The sequence below is a fragment of the Hemitrygon akajei genome, chromosome 3 (genome assembly GCF_048418815.1).
Source record: "Hemitrygon akajei chromosome 3, sHemAka1.3, whole genome shotgun sequence".
Classification (NCBI taxonomy): domain Eukaryota; kingdom Metazoa; phylum Chordata; class Chondrichthyes; order Myliobatiformes; family Dasyatidae; genus Hemitrygon; species Hemitrygon akajei.
This window is the reverse complement of record NC_133126.1, coordinates 196,014,335-196,039,622: the sequence shown is the minus strand read 5'-3', so window position 1 is coordinate 196,039,622 and position 25,288 is coordinate 196,014,335. Positions and strand designations below refer to the sequence as shown.

Below are 25,288 nucleotides of genomic sequence, written 5' to 3'. Positions count from 1 at the left end.
CACCGATGATCTTCTCAGCTGACCTCACTAACTGTCCTGGGGCCTCTACTCTGTGATTTTTATAAATTATCTGGATGAGGAAGTGGACAGATGTGATTTGTAAATTTGCAGATGACACAAAGGATGGGGGTGATTTGGATAGGAATAAGGGTTGTCAAAGTAACAGCGTGAAATTGATGTGGTGCATAACAACAGAGAAGTGGCAGATGGTGTTCAAACCCAGATAAGTCTGAGGTGGTTCTTTGTGGTAGGTCAAATGTGATGGCAGAATATAACATTGGTGTCAAGACTCTTTACAGTGTGTAGGATCAGAGGGACTTTGCGGTCGGAATCTATAGGACACTAAAAGCTGCTACGCAGGTTGACTCTGTGGTTAAGATGGCACCCGGTGTATTGGCCTTCATCAATCTTGGGACTGAGTTTAAGATCTGAGAGGTAACGGTGCAGTTATATAGGACTCTCATCACAATCCATTTGGAGCACTGCGCTCAACTGGTCGCCTCAGTAAAGGAAGGACGTGGAAACCATAGAAAGGGTGCAGAGGAGATTTACAAGGATGTTGCCTGAATTGGGGAGCATGCCTTATGAGTATAGATTGAGTGAACTCTTCCTGTCTACTTGGAGCGAAGGAGGATGAGGGTTGACCTGGCAGAGGTGTACAACATGATGACAGGCATTGATCATTTTGATAGACAGAGGCTTATTTTTAAGGTAGTTGGAAGAAGGTACAGAGGAGATGTCGGGGGTAAGCTTTTACAGAGAGTGGTGAGTGTGAGGAATGGGATGCCACAACACCCTCAACCTTTCAGACATCAGCAAATTTACTAACCCATCGCTCCACGACTTCATCTAGTCAGTCATATTTGAAAATCACGAAGAATATGGGACCTAGAACAGATCCCCAAGGCACTCCAGTAGTCACTAATTTCCACGCAGAATAGGACACTCTACCACCATGCTTTGCTTTTTCTGGTCAAGCATATTCTAGATCCACAAAACAAGGGTCCCTTGGATCCCATGTCTCCTTAATTTCCCAAAATGCCTTGCATGGGACACCTTATCAAATGTCTTGTTGAAACTAATAAACACTACATCTAAAGCACTACCCCCATCAGTGTGTTTAGTCACTTCATCAAAAATTCAGTCAGGCTCGAATGTCACAACGGGCCTTTGATAATGCTGTACAGACTAATCCTAATCATATTATGACTCTCCAAATGCTCATAACTCATGCCTCTTAAGATATTTACCATCAATCTACGAACCACTGAAGTAAGACTCCCAGTAGAGATAACCCAGGAAATTTAGTCAATTTCCTGGGTTATCTCTACTCCCTTTCTTGAGTAAGGAAACAACAAACTTAAGTGTCCAATCCTGCGGAACCTCTCCCGTTCCCATTAATGATGCAAAGATCATCGCCAGAGGCTCAACAATCTCCGCCTTCTCCTTCCACAGTAACCTGGGATACATTACCAACCTATTTTTCCCAATCAACCTGTATGTTAATTCTTCCTGTAGCAATCATAAATTTGTCCTTTCTATAAGCCTTTTCTTTTTGTCATGGTAATCTTTCGACCACATCCCCACTTCCTGGTAGGAGGCCACTATGTATATATACTTATGTATATAAGTGCCTTCAGTGTCCTTTCATCCGGGCATGTTGCTGATTCAACCCGTAGGCATTCAACATGTCCTGATGTTATGTCACATCTTTCTATTGAGTCGATGCCATTCTTTACCACCAGAGCCACACCACCGCTTCTGCCACTCTTCCTATCACTCTGCTACAACGTGTACTGTTTGACTCGGCACGATTCTGATCATCATATCCGACATACTGTTATTGTGCACCAAGTTCACCCACCTTATTTCTTATAATCCATGCATCGAGATACAATTCTTTGAGTGCTGCATTTACGACACTTGTTTTATTCTGCATCCAGAATACACTGACAATCTCCATGGTGGCTGCAAACATGTCTTATCATCTGCCTGCCCTTCCTGACAGTCTGACTGCTCGCTATCGTTGCATTTTACCATTTTCCCTGTCCACTGTCCATTCCCACTGGTTCGTATACACATGCCTGATTAGTTTAAAGACTCCCCAACAGCTGTAAGAAGCCTTTCTACGAGAATATTGGTTCTCTTTGCGCTCAGGTGCAACCCATTTCTTTTCGACCAGTCATACCTCCCATACAACGTAGAAAAGTGAGGGTAGTTCTAATAGAGATGTACAACGTTATGAGTGTTGTAGATCTAATAAATGCTTGCAGATTTTATTTACCACTGAAGGGCGAGAGTGGAACTAGTGTTGAAATGTAAAATGTTTAAGGAGAGCATAAGTGAGACCGTCATTACTCCGAAATTGCTGAGAGTGCGGAATGCACTGCAAGCGGAAGTATGGAAGTATAGAATGTAGGATTTATTTCAACATTTAAAATAAATTTAGCTAATTATTTGAATGGGGTGTGGGAGTAGTGTTTGGAGATCTTCAGTTCATGAGGAAGTCGATGTGTTTAGGACGGATAATTGTTCAGCGCCGAATAGATGTACTGAAGTGAGTGTTTCAGGTCAGTAGTTCTCTGCAATGTTACGCCTCTTTGAGTCTACAAAAGTGCCTGTGGTCAGCTTATACGTCTCTATCAAAGTTTGGCTCAGTGTTTCCAGTTGAACTCTGTTTTTTATCTGTTTTCACCATAGCCGTCATTCTGTGATTTTGCATTGCCATCTGCCGTGTTCGTCTCATGCCCCATATGCTCCTGTCCCTGCTCCTGCTGTACGCAGGCCCTGTCTCATTGATTACTCCGCCTCTCACTTGTTTCGCATTATTACCTTTTGGCTGCCACCTGTGTCTCATTATGCTTCACCTATCATCTGCTTCCCTGTTTATTGCTCAGTGAATTCACTTCCTGTGTTCTTAGCTGTTTGTGCCAGATTGTGCCGATGAGTTTTCCTGCTCCTTTCCAGCATGCATATCTAAATTCTGTCCTTCTGAGTGTACAATGTACTGTGTATGTAATCAAAATGGCTTCTTTGGTTTGCAAGAGTAGGAATGCTTTTATGTCTGATAAGTGATTTTTTGTCTCGCAGTTGTTTAGCATTGGACTTGCTGATATGGGGATTGTATTCATTTGTTAACCAATGGGAAATGTTATTTTGTTTTGTGGGGCTGGGAGCTTGGGGGGTTTCGCGGTCTTTTGAGTGGTGGCGGGAAGGAGACGCCGAGGAAGGTGGAAGTGCGCTGAACTGCTCAGTCGACCACCGGGGTGGTCCCACGTGCGAGGACGTGGAGATCGGAGGCAAGCGACGAGCGGTCGAATGGTTTGATGGTTGAGCTCCAACGATGGGCACTAAACTGACTGAACTTTGATAAGTTGGCGCCTTTTGCTTTATTTTCTTTTCCTTCATATATACTGTATTACATAGTCCTCTTTTAGCTTTAGTAAAATCTTTAAAGTGTATTCTGTAACGGTATCTGGTGTGAGTTTGATATTGTGTGGTACGCGCGGCATAAACTTGATTCTCACAGCACCTGCGTGTACGGGAGGTGGGGTTGGTGAGTGGCTGGATCTCCTTTTCCCCTTGACATATACCAGCCTGTTGGGTAAGTGTTACATGAGTATCGACCCTGCCTGTTTGCTGACCTGCATTTCACCTGTTTATCTTGAATGATCTGTTTTTTTTTTGACTCGGCCTATTTGTATGTTTTGATCTCTGACTGAACGTTGATGCCGACTTGGTTTAGACCGCTAGATTTCATACTCAATAAATATCACTGTGTGCACAGTACTTGGTCTGCGATTGTGTCCTTGCTCCAGCGCCCAGACAGTACAATCTGGCCAGAATAAATGCAGCATACCACGGTCTTTTGAAAGCTGTTCTGGAACAATAGGGAGTGATGCTTCGGAGGTACTGGAACCAACTGGAATCCGTGTTCAGGGCAGTGGAGTCGATTTCTGGAAATTTGGCCGATCTTGTTCAGCAGACTCAATCACCCCATCTGTCCCTGAGTGACCATCAACATCCTGCGACTGCATCTTCTGTCCCGCCCTCCGCATCCTCGTATGCTCTTCCTGTCTAAGGGCCCCGTCTGCCTCCTCCAGTAATACACTCAGTAAGCATCTACCTGCAGCTCTCTTCTTTCGCAGTGCACATTCGTTGTTGAATAGCAAACAACGATATTTCGGAGTGATCGAGCCAAGGTAGCCGACGTCAGGACCCAACTGTCCGGTCGGCCGAGAGAATGGGGAAACGCCATCTACGAGATTTTCAGTTATTTTCTGAGGAGATGAAAAAAAAGGTGTTTAATCGCTCCAAATATGGGAGTGAGTGTGCCCGTAAAATGCTGCACATGCACTAGGGGGCGCAGATCTGTGTCGGAGAGTTCCGTACCCTCCAGTGGCGGGAAATGGAAGGCACAGTACGAACCCGTCCAGAACGGCCTGTCCGAAGACATCAAAGATGAGCTGGTCACCCGTGACCTTCCTGCCACCTCTAAAGCCCTGGTGGATTTGGCCAACTTATTGACGTTCGCCTTCAGCAGCGCTGCAGAGTGAAGGGTTCCAGAGTGACCCTGGGGGCCCTGGATAGTTCCAAGCTCCTAGACACTCTGCATTCCCCTACCGTTACCCCCATCAACAACGCTTGTTCCAGAGCACAGAGTTGTGCATATTAACCATACCCGCCTGCTTCCGACTAAAAAACAAAGTTGAATCAGCACCCGTTCCTGTCTGTACAGGCCACCTCATCTCCAGATGCCCAGTAACAGCCACTGTTCACCAATAGGACGAGGAGCACTGGTGAGCGTGACTCCCGTCCTGCCCTCCTCGACACCACTCAGACTCATACATGCTTCACTGGAGTGGGGCAGTCTTGGTCGTTTCTGGTGCGGAGGGGTGTTTTATCGATACAGGCTTGGCTGCCCAGTGAGGATTACCCACGTCTGATCTCCAGTCGCCACTGGTGTCCGGAGAATGGCTCACATCACCCATGTCACGGCCCCGGTGAGTCTCAGTTTATCTGGTAACCAGCAGGAACAGTTAACCCTTTATGTTAACAGTTAACCCTCACACTCTTCAAGCTCCTGTACTCCTTGGTAATCTCTGGTTAGTTAAACACAACGCCCACATTGACTGGCTCAGTCGTAACATTGTAGGCTGGAGACCATTCTGACACGACAACTGCACCCGCCATGCTAAGACCCCCTTGCTTCCAATCCCAGATCCCCCCAAGGAATTTTTGGGACTTCGGTGCCTTTCTTCCTGAATACATGAAACTTAAGCCTGTGTTCAGCAAGTCCCAGGCCACTTCACTGCCGGCTCGTTGTCCATGTGATTGCGCCATTGACGTCTTGCCTGGTTCATTTCCCCCAAAGGGCTGCCTGTATTCCCTGTCCGTACCTGAAACAGAAACCATGAGTAAGTATATTCAAGAAGGCTCCAGCTGCAGGCATCATCCGGCTATCTTCCTCCCATGCTTGTGCTGCTTTATTCTTTGTTGAAAATAAGGATAGCCCCTTGCGTCCATGCATTGATTGACGAGGACAAAATCAAATCACTGTTAAGAACCGTTACACCTTTCCGATCATGACCACGGCATTTGAACTACTAAAACGAGCCTCAGTTTCATCCAAGCTTCTGCAGCGCCTTCTAGAGAATCAGCTCTTTGGGAAAGCTGAGAAATGTGAGTTTCATCGCAATATAGTATCCTTCTGTGGAGAAGCCAGTTCTGGATCCACAAAACAATGTCCGCTTGGATCCCATGCCTCCTTACTTTCTCAATAAGCCTTTTATGGGGTACCTTATCAAATGCCTTGCTGAAGTCCACATACACTACATCTACTGCTCCTCCTTCATCAATGTGTTTAGTCGTATACTCAAAAATTTCATATCCTGACATATCCTTACATGTATAGTATGTAATTTCAGGCGGATACATTCATATGGATCAACAGAAAGGCAAGGCGGTGTTCGAATGGAACTATCCTTCGACTCGGCATGAGTTGCAACGCTTCCTGGGCATTACTAACTTTTATCGCCGATTCATCAGAAATTAGAGTACACTGGCTGCACCAGTCACTGTTCTTACCTCATCTGGGTTGAACTCTATCTGCCACTTCTCAGCCCAGTTTTGCATCCTAACAATGCCCCACTGTAACCTATGCCAACCCTCCACACTATCCATAACACCACCAACCTTTGCATCATCAGTAAACTTACTAACCCTTCCCTACACTTCCTCATCGAGGTCATTTATAATAATCACGAAGAGTGAGGGTCCCAGAACAGATCCCTCCGGCACTCTACTGGTGACCATCCGCCATGCAGAATATGACCCGTCTACAACCACTCTTTGCCTTCTGTGGAGAAGCCAGTTCTGGATCCACAAAACAATGTCCCCTTGGATCCCATGCCTCCTTACTTTCTCAATAAGCCTTTTACAGGGTACCTTATTAAATGCCTTGCTGAAGTCCACATACACTACATCTACTGCTCCTCCTTCATCAATGTGTTTAGTCGTATACTCAAAAATTTCAATCAGGACCGTAAGGCACAGCCTGCCTTACAAAGCCATGCTGACTACTCATAATCATATTATACCTCTCCAAATGTTCATAAATCCTGCCGCACAGGATCTTCTCCATCAACTTATCAACCACTGAGATAGGAATTATTGGTCTATGATCTCCTGGCCAATATCTTCTCCCTTTCTTGAATAAAGGAACAACATCCGCATGTCTCCAGTCCTCCGGAATCTCTCCTATCCATTGATGATACAAAGATCATCGCCAGAAGCTCAGCATTTTCCTCTCTCACGACCCACAGTGGCCTGTGGTATATCCCCTCCGGTCCCGGCGACTTATCAAGCTTGAGCAATCCAAACGCTCCAGTACATCCTCCTTCTTAATACCTACGTGCTCAAGCTTTGATGCAAGTTGTCACTACAATCATGAAGATCCTTTTCCATAGTTAATGCTGAAGTAAAGTATTCATTAAGTACCACTGCTATTTTCTCCGTTTCTGTTCGCGCTTTCCCTCTGTCCCACTTGATAGCTCCTATTCTTGCTCTTCACATACTTGTAGAATGCCTCGGGGTTTACCTTAATCCTGCCCGCCATGAACTTCCCATGGCTCCTTCTGGCTCTCCTAATTTCCTTCTTAAGCGCCTTCCTATTAAACTTTCTACAAAATTGATCTTCCAGCACTGTAGATCTGATGACTGGTCTAATATGAAATCCCATGATTTTGACAATTCTTTTCTAATTCCTCAGAGTGACCAAAATATCCGCAGCAGACAGGGTCTCTTCACTGTCCAGTCTCAGCTGAGCCCTATACTTTTCCCTGACTAGTAAGGCCACTCCTCGCTTTTAATCCTTCCCTCTCAATCACATCTAAAACAGCAGACTCCCTGAACATTGCACTGCCAGAAATGACACTCCTGCAAGCCAAACGTATAAATGGTTAAAATGTCAGTTCTAGATGATGATCATTGCTCTTAACTCATCCTCATTTCTTCCAATACTCCTGGTATTGATATATATATACACACACACACACAGGACAGAACAGTATTCTCACCATAGTCAACCGTTCAGTTCCTGACTTCTCAGCTATTTTTAACAAAATCCTTACCCACAACGATGTTTCCATCTGCTCTGGGGACCTAGTTGACAAACCCCTGTAAATGTAGGTTAACCCACCTCTTTGAAGCTCTAGCAAGCATTCCTGGAAGTTTATTAGTCCCCTACATTTCATGGGCAAACGGTCCCTTCTTTAAACGCTTCACCATCTCTGGAAGAAAGCATAACGCTCCAAAATATGACACCCTTTCTCCTACACCAGATCCTTAGCCACGGGTTACTCTATATCATCATTCTGTTTCTCTGCCTCAGTAGCTAATGGCACAGGTAGCAATCATGATGGCACAACATCGAGGTTCTGTCTTTAAACTTAGTACCTAATGGCTTGAACTCACTTTGTAGGATTCGTTTAGGCTTCCTACGATGCCCTTGTTTCCGACATGGATCGTAACATCTGACTGTTCACTCTCCCACATAAGATTCCATTGGATGCGATTTGAGATCTCCAAGATTATGATTACTGGGAATCGCACCCACCTGAGAATCGCAGTCTCGTCCATAGAACCTGATATCTGTTCCTGTAGCCAATTAATGTACTATCACTGCAGCTCCCCTCGCCTCCCTGCCTATGCGCTTTTCCGCTCTGAGCTACAGAGCCATCCTCACAGCCAGACACTGTTTTACTTTGCGATATGATAGCACGCACTACAATATTGAAAGCTTTATCTCTGTAGTTGAGGAACCGGCAGAGGGGTATAATGCACAAGCTGCCCGTGTCCCCTCCTGCCGGTCATCTGGATAACGACTCTTATACCTTCTATGCCCTGGCAATCAATCCTCAGCCTCCAGAATTTTCCTAATTTAATGCAGTTTCACTTCCAATTCGTTGGCACGCATACAGGTACCAATATACTCAACAGAAATTGCAGGAGCCCTAGCAGAGTCGTATAAAAAATCCTTCACTGCGAGTGAGGTGCTGGAAGACTGGAGGATGATGACTGTTGCTCAGTTGGTTATGAAAGATTCTCAAAAATAAGGCAAGAGATTATAGGTCGGACGGAAATGATGGAAATGCTATTGTAAAACATTCTTAGGGCCAGGAAGATAAATATTTTGATATTTGGATGTGCACAGAATGATTAGGAATTGTCAACAAGGCTTTGTGTGTTGCAGCTAGTGTCTAACCAATCGTACACCGATGTTCGTGGAGTTTCCAAGGAAATCTGATGAATACAAGGAAATGTATGTTGTCTGAAAGAACTCTTGCAAGGGTTCTGACGAGGTATTGCATGGGCTGTTGGTTAAGAAGGTTACTGGGCATTCACGAGGAGCTGGAAAATTGGATTAGACATTGGCTTCGTGGGAGTACATGGTTGCCACTTTGATTAGGGTCATGTGTCTAATTTTGTGTTGCAGGGATCGATGCTGACCCAACGTTATTTGTCATTTCTATCAACGATCCGGATAATGATGTGGTAAACTGAATTTGTAAATTTGCGAACAATGATAGAAGTTGCAGTGGACAATGAGAACGACTGTCAGAGCTAGCAAAGTCATTTGGGCCAACTGGAAACACGTGCTAAATGGCAGATTGAAGTTAATACAAACAAGTGTGATATGTTGCAGGTTGGGATTACCCCTGGATAGGCCTTGCATAATATTTGGTCGAGCACTGAAGATTGCAGTAGAATAGAGATATAGGGGTGTACAAATCCATAACTGACTGGAAGTGGTATCACGGTTGGATAAGATCATATACCAATGTATCCAGTGCAAGAGTTGGAATATTATGTTGGAAAGACAAAATATCTCCAGTCAAATACCAGGCTGATACAAGCAACTTAATTGCTCGGCATGGACTAGATTGGTTGAAAGGACTGTTTCTTTACTGTAGTGGCAAATACTCTTTGACTCCAGTTACATGGATGGTAATGGCGTTTATTTTGCAAATGCAGACAGTTGGGGCGTGATAGCTTAATATGTCATCGTCTTGATTGGGCAAAATGCTTTACTTTTGCTATTGTCTTCCATGACGGCACAAGTAAAGTGGGGCATTGGGGGTCACCGATGTTGACAGTAGTCGTGGCGGTGCTGTTGGTACATTTGGTACAGCATTTGTGAAAATTATCAGCCTTCCACTCTTGTCTCTCACTACGTATGAACATCTGATAGTTTCAGTTCTTCCCAAATGCTTGCCTTATGTGAATTCAGGATACCTGGATTCTATAATTGATGTAAGATATTCCACATGCTAAAATCTGGATTGTTAGTTTTCTGGTTACTGATGCTTTTTTGGGGGTAGAGACTGTCTAGAACAAATAGATTTTAACTTTAACCACTCTGTCATTTATGAAATCTGTAACAGTGGATATTTTCTGTAGTTATCATTTCACATAACATTTATTAAATTTATCGCTAATATTTCCAGGTAACTGTCAAATCAATTATATATGAGGTATCAATTCTCAACAGTACAATACCTTCATACCCTCGTGGTTCGTTATTCTTCCTTTGAAAGTCTTTGCGCTCTGCTGGGAGTGCAGATGAATTTGCTATAATTAGATGTAAATTTTATTTTCTCTGAAATTCCCCAGCTGTTATATAGACGTTTCAACATGAAATCATGATCCCTCGAGTACCATGTCATCATTGGGGATTTAATACATTACAATAGTTGTAGCGTTTGTAAACCGCTTTGGGATGTCTTCAAATCTTCATTTAGACACTATAAAAGCATGTTTCTTCTCTATATTCGTAACAAGTCCGAACAACTGAGCAATGTCTCTGTTTCTGATTTTGCTGTTGCTCACATCTTCGCCAGAAGCACGTGGAATCACTTGCAAACGTCAAGCAAAAGTTAATTTGCCCGATTTATCCAAGGATGGGGATATCATTCTCGGAGGAATATTCACCATGCATTTAGATCTAATTCATGACTTCAATTATTTTACCTTTTCCCCGAAAAGCACCAAGTGCAAAAGGTGAGTTTTCCTCATGTGGACTGAAAATCTTCATCTTCCATCCGGTAGACATTGCTTTTACCCATTCAGTAGATCCTTCTGTTCAAGAAATTATTATCGTTTGAAATGTTTTCATATGGTTATCGTTGACTTTTATTCCTTCCGATACAGCGTGTTAGGTTAGTATGTTTAACATTATGCGTCAAGGTGAAATAGTCGAATTAAGGTTCAAAAGAACGTCCCTTCTGTCTGCATAAGGGTGATTCTTTGTTATCCAAAGCTTTGCTTGCCTCCCTGAGTTTAAAAAAAAAGCAACGCATCTTGGGACTAAGAACAAGCAAGAGAAAATCAGCAGATGATGGAAATCCTAGTAACACGCACAAAGTGCTGGAGAAACTCAGCAGGCCAGATAGCAATTGTGAAAACTGTACAGTCGACGGTTCGGTCCAGGACCCTTCAGCAGGTCTTTGCCAGAAACATCGAGTGTAGTCTTTTCCATAAGTGCTGCCTAACTGCTCAGTTTCCACAGCATTTTGTGTGTGACACAAAGAATCCAGTTTTAACGCAATATAAGTTAGGTTATCTTTTCTCCATTTCTAAGACCTTAGAAAACACTACGTTAAGTTTTTGTGTTCGTTAGGTGCTATATTTTCGTTGGGAATTGTAGTAAATCATGCACCACTGTGCCAGAATAGGAGCCCCATATTCAAATAAAATTTGACAGTCATTCATGTGCCCAATTAATGGTATTTATAATTCTTAAATATTTTTTCTGTGTGTCTACCCAGCAGCACTTTAAATTAGAGAGTTCTGTGCCCATACCAGTTACTCGTTGCCCACAGTTATGTTACACACTGGGGCATTCAAATGATTGGTGACCCCTCGTCAAAATTTCAGTTAATGTGAATAGATGACCTGATTTCTAAAAGGCATAAAGTTAAAGATGACACAGTTCATTAATATTTTAAGCATTTTTTTTTGTTTCCATCTTTTACATTTTCAAAATTACAACAAAGGGAAAAGAGCCCGATGCAAACGTTTGTGCACCATGCATGATCAGTAGTTAGTAACACTCCCTTCGGGAAGTATGACAGTTGTAAACGCTTTCTGTAGCCTGATAAGAGTCTTTCAATTCTTCTTCAGGGGATTTTCGCCCATTCATCCTTGTAAAAGGCTTCTAGTTCTGTCAGATTCATGGGCCGTCTTGCATGCACTGCGCTTTTGACCTCTACCCACAGATTTCAGATTAGCTTTAGGTCGGAGAAACTGTGAGGTCCATTGGAAAGCATTCAGCTTGCGCCTCTTGAGGTAGTCAATTGTGGATTTTCAGGTCTGATTAGGATCATCACCCTGCGTAGAAACCTCCTCTTTTCAACTTCAGGTTTTTTTGTTTTTTTTTTTGCGGGGGGTGGGTGGGTTTACAGACGATGTGATGCTTGCTTCCAGAATTCTTTTCATGAAATGCTGCAGCTTGTTTTTCTCCAAACATACCTTTGCTCATTGCGGCCAACAAAGTACTATTTTAACTTCGTCAGACCTCAGGACTTGTTTGAGAAATAGATCAGGCTGGCTTAGATGTTCCTTCGCAAACTTCCGACGCTGGAATTTGTGCTGAGGACACAGGAACGGTTTTCCTCTGATGACTCATCCATGAAGGTCGTATTTGTGCAGGGGTCGCTGCACAGTAGGGCAGTGGACCAGCACTCCATAGTCTGCTAAATCTTTGTGAAGGTCTTTTGCAGTCAGACGGGGATTCTGAGTGGCCTTTCCAGCAATCCTACGAGCAGTTCACTCTGAAAGTTTTTTTTTGTTTTCCGGACTCAACTTCACCTCCACCGTTCCTGTTTATTGCCATTTCCTAATTACATTACGAATTGAGGAAACGGCTAACTGAAAGTGCTTGGCTCTCTTCTGAGAGCCTTATCCCGCTTGGCCGGCATCATTTATTTTAATTTTCAGAGTCCTAGGCAGCTGCCTAGAGGAGTCCATGGCTGCTGATTGTTGGGACAAGGTTTGAGGAGTCAGGGTATTTATAAAGCTTTGAAATTTGCATTACCTGGCCTGACCTAACGATGGCTGTGAACAAGCCGTAGCCCTAAAAGCCTATTGAAGGTATGAGACCGTGGTAAAAGTTATTTGAGAGCTCAAATCTCTTGGGATGCCAAACTTTTGTATTGTGTTCCTTTCCTTTTTTCCACTCTAAAATTGTATGAAACAAAAATATTACACTAATCTTGTTTAACGTGCTGAAAAGTTTGTTCATCTTTAACGTTATGACTTTTGGAGATCATTTCATCTTCTACTCACTTAACTATTCACAGTAACAGAAATTTTGACCAGCGGTGCCCAAACGTTTGCTTTCCACTGTATTTTGCTATTGGTTATTTCATGTAAGCTGTTGGGTTTCATGAAGAGTGATATTATCAGCGGAGATACAAAGAACGGCATATGATAGAATAGGTCGTTTTTAGGTCGAGACACTTCGTTCGATTCACATCATACATGTCTAAAGACCGATGAACAGCTGCTATTGATATTTAATGACCAATCATGTTAGTCAAGTTTTCTATATTTCTAGAAGGACTTTTACCTCTTTCTTCATCTGATCCTTCCGAGAGATTTGACTCTCCCTCCGATTCGCTATCACTTTCAGTTGCAGTGGTAGCTGGGCTTTGTAGTTCTTGTTGCTCCCGTTTGCGCATGCTCCATCCTTCGCGTTTGCGCAGTTCACGAAGGTTTTTTTCCTTTGGACGTGGCCAGTGTTGCCACAGTCTCCTGTTCCGTATCGCCGGTGATATAATGTACCTGAGACCGCGGTTCCTCGGTAGACGTGGGCCTTGTTCTTGTTCCAACTTGCGTAGTCTTCCCGGTATTAGTTTTCTTCATCTTCCTTCCTTGAGGCATAGCTTGACACAGTTCGGAGTCGTTTATAAGTAACTTTTAGAAAGTATTGACTAACTTTTCTTCATTTAAACATTAATTTATTAACTTTTTACGGGAGAGCTGGGTCCCTGCGTCTCGATCCTACGTCATCACGTGATGTCCCCCCATGTTAGTCAACTTGACACAGTATTTTACACTGCAGAGGAAGGGGATGAAGGCAGAATACTATGTTGTCGTTTGGTGTGGAGTGGTCGGAGGGAACACCATCATACAGGTCATAAGTGAAATAAAGTGAGACAGAAGATGAGAAGGAGAGAGAGGAGAAGAAGCAAGAATATTGGTAACAGGCCAAGTTGCGTGAGGACCTTTATCAAGACGACTGCATCATCCAGCATTGAAAAGTTTACACAAGTCGGAGATCGTAGTTTACCTGGCACACGAGAGGTATCAATAACTTTAAGCAGAATTTTGGGGTCTGAGATAGATCAGTGGCATACCCAATCATGATGCACCGTAATAGGATTATATTTATGATGCATCAATACATTTTTGAGTGTCAAGAGGACTTAACAGATCATGCCAATTCTAAACGAATCTACATTAGTGCTTCACCTTCCTCTTTATCAAATGTATACTTTTCCCAGTATGGAAATGTTTAATACTCTGCGGCATTATGTTAAATTTGGAGAGGGGAATATGCATTTTTTACAGAGTGCTGTGTACTTAGAATTCACTGCTAGGGTTTGTGTTCATAGATATAATTCATGGACGCTTTAGAACGCTTAGATAGACACAGTAATGTTCAAAGTGTGGATCGATAGCGACATGTTGTTGGCAGAAGCGATATTGAACATCCAGTGAAATTAGTTTAGCACAACTCTTCTATGATTATGATGTTATGATGATTATGTTTATATTATTTTCCTGTTCTCTGTGTATTTAAATTTGATTGATAACACCCATTCAAAAGCAGTGGAGAAATAATAATGAAAATTATTTTGAAGATACCAGCAGCATTTACTTTATCGTGAGTCTTGATGAATGGTCCCAGCCTGAATCTTCGCCGATTTATTCCTTTCCATACATGTCGGCTGCCCTGTTGAGATCCTCCTGTAATTGTGAGTGTGTTTCTCAGGATTTCCAACATTGCAGAATTTCCAGTGTTTCTATCATGATTTATAGGTCCCTACACACAAACACATTAAATTGTAATGTGCTGTGTCGTTAGGGTTAGTGAAATATAACACTGCTCAGGAAGATTCCAATCATTCTCGTTCAATGAATGGACACTTATAGGACGAGAATAGAACATGTCATCACCTCAGCAGACTGATACTCGTTACAAAGACACAAAGGATCCTGAAGTTGCTGCAAATCTTGAAAACACTAACAAGTTATTGGTGGAACTCAATGCCTGAGACTGTGTCCGTGGTTTTGATTAAACAGTGAAGGTGCGGGCCGCAATCCTTTATCATAACTGGAAATGCAGCTGCTCTCCGGCTCTGCGCATTCTGCTCCAGTTCCAATGAAGGGTGTCTGCCCAAAAGTTCAACTGTTCATTTGCTACCGTGGAAAAACCTGGTAGATGAGTGAAGCCAGCATTTCGTGTCTGTTGTTTCTTACTCGTTATCCACATACTTGTGAAATGTGCCGGCTGCTACTAAGAATGTGATTATTTTCCCGCCCTCTCGTATAATGTCCCGTAAAATCTCTTTACGGTGAAGATCAGCCAATTTGGTATGTTGAGCAGGTGAAATCACCAACAATCAATGTACTTTCGGAGCCAAAAACAGTGTCAACATGTTGTACCGACAACAAAAAAATTGTTCCACTTTAAATGTTTCCAGATTCAGAATGGATTAATGTCACTTCATATCTTATATTTACCCCACAGTTTTGGGTTTGCAAGCTTCCGACTGGCGCAAACGATGATTTTTGCCATTGAAGAAATAAACCAGAATGAGAATCTCCTCCCGGGCATCACACTCGGTTATCAGATTCACGATGATTGCGCGTCCTCCACGATTGCCTCAAAAGCAGCACTCGCTTTGATCAACGGAGAACAAGAATCAATTGAATACCCCGAATGTACAGGTTCCTCTAATGTGGCTGCCATTATTGGCTGTGGTCCATCTACGAATTCCATAGTAACTGCAAGGACAATTGGGTCCTTCGGGATCCCAATGGTAATGTGTCAAAGTTTTGAATGTATTTTAACTATGGCGGTAGATCTCTCAATTAGCGCATACACCAACACAATAAAAGTATTGTATCATTTGTGATATTACAGTCGATGAAGTCGATAAAGTCGATATGCTCCAGTCACAGCAATAAACATCAAGAGCTTTGTTTGTCCACTGTTAATATTCGGTATAATAGAACATAGAGCACTGAGCCTAGAAAGGTAGAGCAGAGGATCATTCCCTTCAGCCCATGTGCGGTGCCTAAATAATTAAACTATTATTTGAATAACGAACTAAATGATCACTATTGTCCAAAAATGCCTAAAGCACTATTTTCTCTGCACGTTAATGCACGCATCCAAGAGCTTTTCAAAAGCTTCTATCATATTTACCTCATTCACCACCCCAGGCAATGTATCCAGGTACCAGACACTGTGAGGAAAATCGTCCAGCATATCATCTTTGATATTTCCCATCCCATACCTTAAATGCCTTCACTATGGTATTAGATGTAAGCACTTGAAGATAGGAAAAATAAAATACAGGGGCTGTCTGCTCTGTTCATTTTCCATTTGTTTACATCAAAATTCTCCACATCTGCCGTTGACCCAGAGAAAGAAACACAAGTAAGAAACACAAGTTTGTCAAAATACTTCTTCGAGCTTTTGCCTTCCAAACCGGGCTACATCCCGGTGAACGTCGCAGGCATCCGTGCCAAAGTCCGCACATGATTTCAACAATTGAGTGATTTCAGCAAGGCTTATAATGTTAATGTACCCTATGTAAGGCTTACTAGAAACTAAGGAGGCATGGGATCCAAGGGGACATTGTTTTGTGGATCCAAAACTGGCTTGACCACAGAAAGCAAAGGGTGGTTGTGAAAAGGATATATTCTGCATGGATGTCGGTCACCAGTGGAGTGGCTCAAGGATCTGTTCTAGGACCCATACTCTTCGTGATTATTATAAATGACATGGATGAGGAAGGGGAGCGATGGGTTAGTTAATTTGCTGATGGCACAAAGGTTGCAGGTGTTGTGGATTGTGTGGAGGGCTGTCAGAGGTTATAGCAGAATATTGATGGGAAGCTAAACCGGGCTGAGAAGTGGCAGATGGAGTTCAAACCAGTGGGTGTGAAGTGATTCCTTGTGGTAGGTCAAATATGAGAGCAGAATATAGTACTAATTATAGTATTATAGTATTAACATATAGTAACATTCCTGGCAGTGTGAAGGATCAGAGTGATCTTGGGGTCCGAATCCATTGGATGCTCAAAGCAGCTCGGCAGCTAGACTCTGTGGTTAAGAAGTCTTATGGTGTATTGGCCTTCATTAATCGTGGCATTGAACTTAGGAGCCAAGATGTAATGTTGCCGCTATATAGGACCCTGGTCAGACCCCACTTGCAATACTGTGCTCAGTTCTAGTCGCCTCACTACAGGACGGATGTGGAAGCCATACAAGGATACAAAGGATATTTACAAGGACGTTGCTTGGAATGGGGAGCATGCCTTTTGACAATGGGTTGAATGAAGTCGGCCTTTTCTCCTTGCAGCGAAGAAGAATGAGAGGTGACCTGAGAGAGGTATAAAAGACGATCAGAGGCATTGATGGTATGGACAATCAGAGACTTTTTACCAGGGCTGAAATGGTTAACACAAGAGGACACAGGCTTAAAGTGCTGGGTAGTAGGTACAGAGGATATGTAAGTTGTTTTTTTTTTCACCCGGAGAGTGTGGAGTGCTTGGAATGGGCTGCCGGCACGGTGGTGGAGGCCGACACGATAGGTTATTTTAAAGACATTTAGATAGGTATATGGAGCTCAGTAAAATAGAGGGCTACAGGTAAGACTAGTAATTTCTATGCTGGGGACACTTTAGCCTCAACTTTGTGGGCCGCAGGTCCTGTATTGTGCTGTATTTTCCTGTTTCTATGCTTCTATAAATCCTGCTGTAACTAACCAGTGTCTTACTACATGACCAATAAATAAGTTGCTTATGCAACGTTGTAAATTATGCCAGCATATTCTTCATGTTGCATATTTAATAATAGCTACATCGAATAATAGGTAGATTGACAAATAAACGCCAGCGATATGTGAAACACTTATAGTGTAAAGCCAGACGCGGATATTCATCTATTTGTCTCCTTCTCGTCAGGTTAGTTACTACTCCACCTGCTCCTGTCTCAGCAATAAGAAAGAATACCCAACGTTTTTTAGAACTATTCCCAGCGACCAGTATCAGTCCAAAATTCTCGCTGAACTAGTAAGAACCTTCGGCTGGACTTGGATTGGAACAATTAGAAGTAACACCGACTACGGTAATTTCGGAATGCAAGGATTTGTGGAACATGCAGAGAAGTTTGGGATCTGCATTGCGTACTCTGAGTCATTTTACAGAACCGATCCGGCACAGAAAATCAGTAAAGTAGTCCAGGTAATTAAACAGGCATCTACTAAAGTGGTAGTCGCCTTTGTTGACGCTGGTGACATGCGAATTTTATTGAAAGAGATGATGCGTCAAAATGTAACCGGTATACAATGGATTGGAAGTGAGGCGTGGGTGACAAGGAATTTTCTTCCGGCAGAAGAAAGAGCAATTTATCTCACTGGGACAATTGGTCCGGCCACCCCAAGGATAGAGATAGATGATCTCAGAGATTATCTTCAAAATGTCCATCCTTCCATCTTTCCTGACAATATTATGGTGACGGAGTTCTGGGAAACTCTATTCACATGCTCTTTTACCAGAGACAATGGGACAAGCCCGGAAAGCTCTCCAGGTCAAATTCGGCAATGCACCGGGAAGGAACACGTGGAAGAGGTAGAAAATGATTACTTTCCGGTGATAATGGATGGGAGTTCATACCACGTATATTCAGCGGTCTACTCCATCGCTCATGCACTCCACAATCTGTTTACCTGTGTAGAAGGCGACGGACCCTTTATGAATAATACATGCGCGCAAATTGCAAATATCGATTCATGGCAGGTAGGTATATAATACCATTGCTAAAGCAGGCATGTCATTAAGAAAACTTTCAGTTCTGAATATATTGTACTTTCTCTGTTGTGATCAAATATTTATTCTGAGAAATGGTTTCCAATGTTTGGCAATGTATCAGCTAATTTACCGAGATGATATCTCGCACAATAACAGTGTGGTTCACGCTTGGACCGTTTAAAGAGGGTCTTGTTTGAAAGATGAATGTTGGCAAAGTCACTGTGTAATCTGCAGTAGCAGGAAAACCATTGGGCATACCTGATCAAATTTTTTGATACTGTGAATATTTAAGTGAGTAGAAGATGAACTGAACTGCAAAAGTCATAAAGTTGAAGATGAAACATTCTTTTCAACATCTTAAGCAAGATTAGTACATTCATTTTATTTTGTACGGTTTTAGAGTAAAAAGCATGGAAACGAGCACAATTCAAATGTTTGGGTAATACAAGAGATTTGAGATCTCAGATAACTTTTTTCCAAGGCCTCAGACTTTCAACACCTTGTTAGGGCTATGGATTGTGCACAGTCATCGTAAGGACAGGCCAGTAGATGCAAATTTCAATGTTTTATACATACCCTGACTCCTCAAAGCTTGTCCCAACAATTAGCAGACATGAGCTCCTCTAGGCCACTGCCTACCTCTCTGAACATTAAAAAAATGATGCCCACAAAGCAGTAGAAGGCCATAAGAAGATAGCAAAGCGTTTTCAAGTAGCCGTTTCCTCAGTTCGTAAAGTAGTTAAGAATTGTCAGTTAACAGAAACGGTGGAGGTCACGTTGAGGTCTAGAAGACCAAGAAAACGTTTCAAGAGAACTGTTCGTAGTATTGCTAGAAAAGCAAATCAGAACCCCCGTTTGACTGCAAAAGACCTTCAGGAAGATTTAGCAGACTCTGGAGTGGTGGTGCAAAGTTCTAATTTGCAGTGACACCTGCTCAAATAAGAGCTTCATGGAAGAGTTATCAGAGGAAAACCGTTCCTGCGTCCTCACCATAAAGTTCAACATCAGAAGTTTGCAAAGCAACATCTAAACAAGCCTGATGCATTTTGGAAACAAAGCCTGTGGAACGATGAATTTAAAATAGAAATTTTGGTCGCAATGAGCAAAGATATGTTTGGAGAAAAAAAAGGGTGCAAGATTTCATGAAAAGAACGTCTCTCCAACTGTTAAGCACTGGGATGGATCGATCATGCTTTCGGCTTGTGTTGCAGCCAGTGGCACGGGGGAAATGTCGCTGGTAGAGGGAAGAATAAATTCAATTAAACACCAGCAAATTCTTGAAGTAAACATCACACCGTCTGTAAAAAAAAGTTGAAGATGAAAAGCGGGTGGCTTCAACAACTGGAGAATGATCCTAATCACGCCTGATAATCCACAATGGACTACCTTATGAAGCACAAGCTGAAGGTTTTGCCATAGCCCTCACAGTCCCCCGAACTAAACATCATTGAAAATCTGTGGATGGACCTTAAAAGAGCAGTGCATGCTGGACGGCCCAGGCATCTGACAGAACTAGAAGACATTTGCAGGGAAGAATGAGAGAAAATCACCCATACAAGAATTGTAAGTCTCTTAGATATCTACGGAAGGCGTTTACAAGCTGTGATTCTTGCCAGAGAGCTGACCATGCAGCGTGCCCAAACGTTTGCTTCGGGTTCTTTTCCTATTTTTTTAAAATTATTTTGGAACTGTAAAAGATGGAAATAAAGAAGTAATCTTGCTTAAAATATTAAAGAAATGTGTCATCTTTAACTTTATGCCTTTTGCAAATCAGGTCATCGTTTACTCGCTTAGCTATTCACAGTACCAGAAATGTTGACCAGGGTTTTCAAATATTTTGCATGCCACTGTGCATGTACAGCAGCTACCAGTGGATCGCATTGCACTTTATTAGTTGGTGGTGAGGGCGTAGCATCGAAGTGAGAGGAAAAATCGAATACGGCTGCTCTTCTACGATTTTTCAGGAGGAGGAATTTGAGTTTTTACCTGAGATCCGCAAACCATTGTCTCTTATTCAATGGTTATACCTGAGGATTGACGGCAAATTATTCTTAAACACTCTTGCCAGAATTATGTACGTTTCTGTTTCTGTTACGATGTTAATATCAATGGAGAAAAAAACTAATGGCGGAAGTAACTCACCAGGCACGTAAATGGACAGTCGATCCAATTCCAGTTACACATAACTGTGGCTTGTTACATTTCACCAGAAGTCAGAATCAAGTTTATTATCACTTGCATGTGACGTGAAATATAGAAACAGAGAAACATGGAAAAATAGAAAACCGGCAGCCCATTCCACGCACTCACCACTCTCTGAGTTAAACCTTACCCTAGACATCTCCTTTGTACCTACTCCCAAGCAGCTTAAACCTGTATCTTCTTGTGGCAACCGTTTCAGCCCGAATGTGTTTACTTAGCAGTTGCTGGTCATAGCAATACATAATCCAGAGTAGAAAATAATAACAATAAAATTAAAAATAAAGAAATACAATAATTAATATTAACAACATTATAACAATAAACATGCAAATCAGTTACCATATACGTATATTGAATAGATCTTTTAAATCGTGCAAAAACTGAAACACTGTATATTTTTAAAAAGTGAGGTAGCGTCAAGGGATTAAATGCCCATTTAGGAATCCAGTGGCAGAGGGGAAGAAGCTGTTCCTGAATCTGGGAGTGGGTGCCTTCACGTTCATGTATCTCCTACTTGATGATAACAGTGAGAAAAGGGCAAGCCCTGTGTGCTGGAGGTCCTTAATAAGGGACGCTGCCTTTCTGAGACACCGCTCCCTGAAGATGTTTTGGGTACTTTGTAGTCTATCAACCATGATGAAACTGACTAGATTTAGAACCCTCTGCAGCTTCTTTCGGTCCTCTGCAATCGCACCCTCCCCCAGTAACTTGCAGTGATGCATCCTATCGGAATGCTCTCTACTGTACACCAGCAGAAGTTTTTGAGCGCATTTGTTGACATGCCAAATCTCTTCAAACTCCTAATGAAGTATAGCCGCTATCTTGCCTTCTCAGAAACTACAGCGAAGTGTTGAAATCAGGTTTGTTCCTCAGAGATCTTAACACCCAGGAACTTGCAACTGCTCACTCCACCTCTGATCCCTCTATGAGGATTGATATGTGTTCCTTCGTTTTACTATTCCTGAAGTCTACAATCAGCTCTTTTGTCTTACTAACGTTGAGTGCCAGGTTTTTGCTGCGGCACCACTCCACCAGTTGGCGTATTTCACTCCTAAACGCCTTCTCGTCAACACCTGATTTTCTACCAACAATGGCTGTATCATCCGCCATACAGTTAGTAATGTGTATATCGGGAGTAGATAAGTGGGTTAAGCACTTTCTCCTGAGATGCGTCAGTGTTGATCGTCACTGAAGGTGATATGATATCATCAGATTGTGGCCTTGCGTTTTGGAAATTGAGGATCCAACTGCAGACGTAGGTACAGAGGCCCAGGTTCTGCAACCTCTCAATCAGAATTGTGGGAATGATAGTTTTAAAAGATGAGCTATAGTGGATGAACAGCATTCTCACATAGCTGTTTGTGTTGTCCAGGTGGTCTAAAGCAGTGCTGAGAGCCATTGAGATTGCGTCTGCCTATTTTAGCACAAAAATGCAGTAGGCCTAGGTCCTTACTGAGGCAGGATTTCAGTCTTGTCATGTCCGAGCACTCACAGTATGTCATCGGTGGCGCTGTGAGAGCCACCGGGCGATAGTCATTGACGCAACGCACATTATACTTCTTAGGTACTGGCATAATTGTTGCTTTTTTGAAGCAGCTGAGAAGTTACGGCCCTAACAGTGAGTGGTTCAAAATATCCTTCAATACTCTCGCTACATGGTTGGTACGGGTTTTCAGAGCCTTATCAAGTACTCCCCTGGGACTTTTCGCCTTGCGACGGTTAAGTCTCTTTAAAGGCAGCTGAAAATCGGCCTCTGAGCCGACGTTTACAGTGTAATCAGGTGTAGCAGGGATCTTCGTAGCTGTGGTTGTGTTTTTCATATCGAAACGGGCATAGAAGGCATTGACTTCATCTGGTGGTGAAGCATCACTGCAATTCGTGCTGTTGGGTTTCGCTTCTTAGGAAGTAATGTCTTGCAGTCCCTCCTACAGTTGCCATGTATCCGATGTCGCCTCCAACCTATTGTTTTATTTCATATCAGATTATTTTTTACTCTTGACTGTACTATTGACAATCTCAAATTACATCCCTTGTTTATTTGGTATTTATGCAGCTCATTTCAATCATTTACGTTTACAACAAATTTGAATGTCTATATTTTGAATGTCTGTATTTATTCCGCGGTTCATGAATAGCACTCCTTGATTCCTTCTGCTGCCTCTCCGTTCCCCCACTCCCCAGTTGATGCACTACCTCCGTACCGTGAACTTCACAGCTAAGACGGGCGAAACCATATACTTTGATAAAAATGGAGACCCAGTTCCAAGATACGAATTTGTGAACTTACAAGCGAATTTCAAGGGCAGCGTTGACATTGTGAGCGTCGGATATTACGATGGCTCGGCTACGCCAGGGCGCGAACTAATGATGAACTTTGGAGATATCGTGTGGAGTACGACCGGGAATAAGGTATGGCCCTTCTTTTATAATCTATTTGCGTTGGTGAAATTGGAAACAGTTTCATGCCCTGGCAATGGCTGATGCTGCTGTGAAAGGAATCGTTTCATGCATTGGAAAGTCCAGTCTCCCCAGTATGTTGTAATTTCTTAAGACTTTAAGTGAACGGGGTGATGAACGTATTGAAAGTTATTTGTCATTACGATAAATGTTGAGATCGGCTGGGTAGCTAGAGAGTATCAAAGAAGGGGAAACAGTTACGAGGTAAGACGCTCCTCATTTCTGTCACGTACCACGTGACCGAATTAAAGAACCAGCAGAAATGGAAAACACTTTGGAGTCTGGTATTACTGTAAACTAATAGTGTTTATTAGTAAACTACGCAATACAGTACTATAGAATGCAAATATATGAAGCAGATTAGCAATTATATATACAGAAGTGTGGAAATAGGAACTAAAACCAGGCTCTTTCAAACTTAGGGGTAAATGGATATAGTCTTACGATATCATGAAGAGCTTAGTTCAGTTCATGTAGAGGTAGTTGTTTGAGTAACGTTGGAGAGAGAGAGGGAGAGAGAGAGGTAATGTGTGGTGATGCCATTGCCGTCGATCTTCCCATTGTCTTCCGAAGTCCTGTCGTGGTCACCGACTATGACCATATCACGTGCGACCGTTCTTCAGTGGTAGAACTATCATCCAGGCAAGGGAAGACACACAGATAGTTCCCCACCGGTTGCACCGTTTCACACTGTGAGCCACTGATCGATTTTCCCGAATCGATCCTCCAAAATCCCCACCTTCATGTGGGTGCACAAAGCTCGTTCAGTGTCCCGTGGTGTGTCTGTCTGTGTCCCAACAGACCTGCTTTTTATCTCCACATGTTGGACACCAGCTGTCCATCGATCGGCTCCGCCCTGCTGTCTCCGCAGGAATCTTAACAAGCAGGCAATGTGTCTTTGGAGAAAAGTAAATAATCAACAAAGGAACCATAACATTAATTCTTGTCACTCTCTCTCTCATTTGCGCTGAACGCCTGCCCCCCTCTCTCTCAATAACAGCACAGTTCATAGTTCATACCGCAGACTGTCCATGGCCAGACTGAATGGTGGGACAGGCTCGAAGCACCGAGTAGCCTACTCTCATATCATGGTGTCCTCTATTTCGCGTGCTACTGTAATATTTAATAATCTTGTAAACAATGTTGCAGAACATCATCTTGGATTTGTTGATTCATAGAATCATAGAGTTATGGAACTTTACAACACAGAGCAGCCCCTTCTTCCGATCTCGTCCAAGCCCAAGTAACAATCTGCCGTCTCGTTAAGCTGAACTCGGACCTTCGCACTACATTCCCTTTCCATCTATGTACCTATCGAAACATATATTAAATTTTAAAACCGAACTCGCATCCAGCTCTTCCATCGGATCTTGTTCCACAATATCACCTTTCTCATAGTGAAGATCTTCCCCCTCATGCTTTCCTTAAATGTTTGACCTTCGTCATATAACCCAAGTCTACCTATTCTATTCCACCCACCTTTAGAAGTAAAAAAAAATCCTGCTTTTATCCAACTCCAGAGTATAAAGTAGCAACCAATACAAAACATCCGTATAACTCACGTTCTCAAGTCCAAGCAACATCCATCTATCTTTTCTCTGCACACTTTCAATCTTATTGACATTTCTCCTGCAGGTAGGCGACATGGCTGCACACAATACTTGTAGTTATTATTCAAAAACGTTAGATACAACTTCAATATAAATCCCAAATCCAGTACTCGATACATTGATTTATTGAGGCCAATGTGCCAATACAGATTTATGAACCTATCCAGCTGTAACGCCTCTTTGAACGAATTATTGATCAGTATTCCCACATCCGACTGATTTCCCTCTGCACTTTACATTTCACCATAAGTCCTGCCGTGATTTTCCTCCCAAAGTGCAACACTTGACACCTCTCTTTATTGAATTCCATCCACCATTTTGAGCCAGTTTTTCCAGTTTGTCGAGGTTCGGTTGCAAGCTTTCCCACTGCCCACTACATTCCTCCCTCCACCCATTTTTGTGTCATACGGA

At 42.7% G+C, this 25,288-nt stretch overlaps 1 protein-coding gene across 1 annotated transcript in view; it reads left to right on the top strand.

The window, feature by feature from the left end:
* The first annotated feature begins 5,585 nt into the window (after positions 1 to 5,585).
* LOC140724643 (extracellular calcium-sensing receptor-like) overlaps positions 5,586 to 25,288 on the top strand; it is a 32,751-nt gene continuing 13,048 nt past the window's right edge. Inside the window, exons 1-7 of the mRNA XM_073039067.1 lie at positions 5,586 to 5,682; positions 8,996 to 9,054; positions 10,008 to 10,074; positions 10,401 to 10,560; positions 15,317 to 15,608; positions 17,763 to 18,596; positions 22,992 to 23,219. Of these exons, the coding sequence (XP_072895168.1) occupies positions 5,586 to 5,682; positions 8,996 to 9,054; positions 10,008 to 10,074; positions 10,401 to 10,560; positions 15,317 to 15,608; positions 17,763 to 18,596; positions 22,992 to 23,219 (1,737 nt within the window). The remainder of the gene's footprint in view (positions 5,683 to 8,995; positions 9,055 to 10,007; positions 10,075 to 10,400; positions 10,561 to 15,316; positions 15,609 to 17,762; positions 18,597 to 22,991; positions 23,220 to 25,288) is intronic.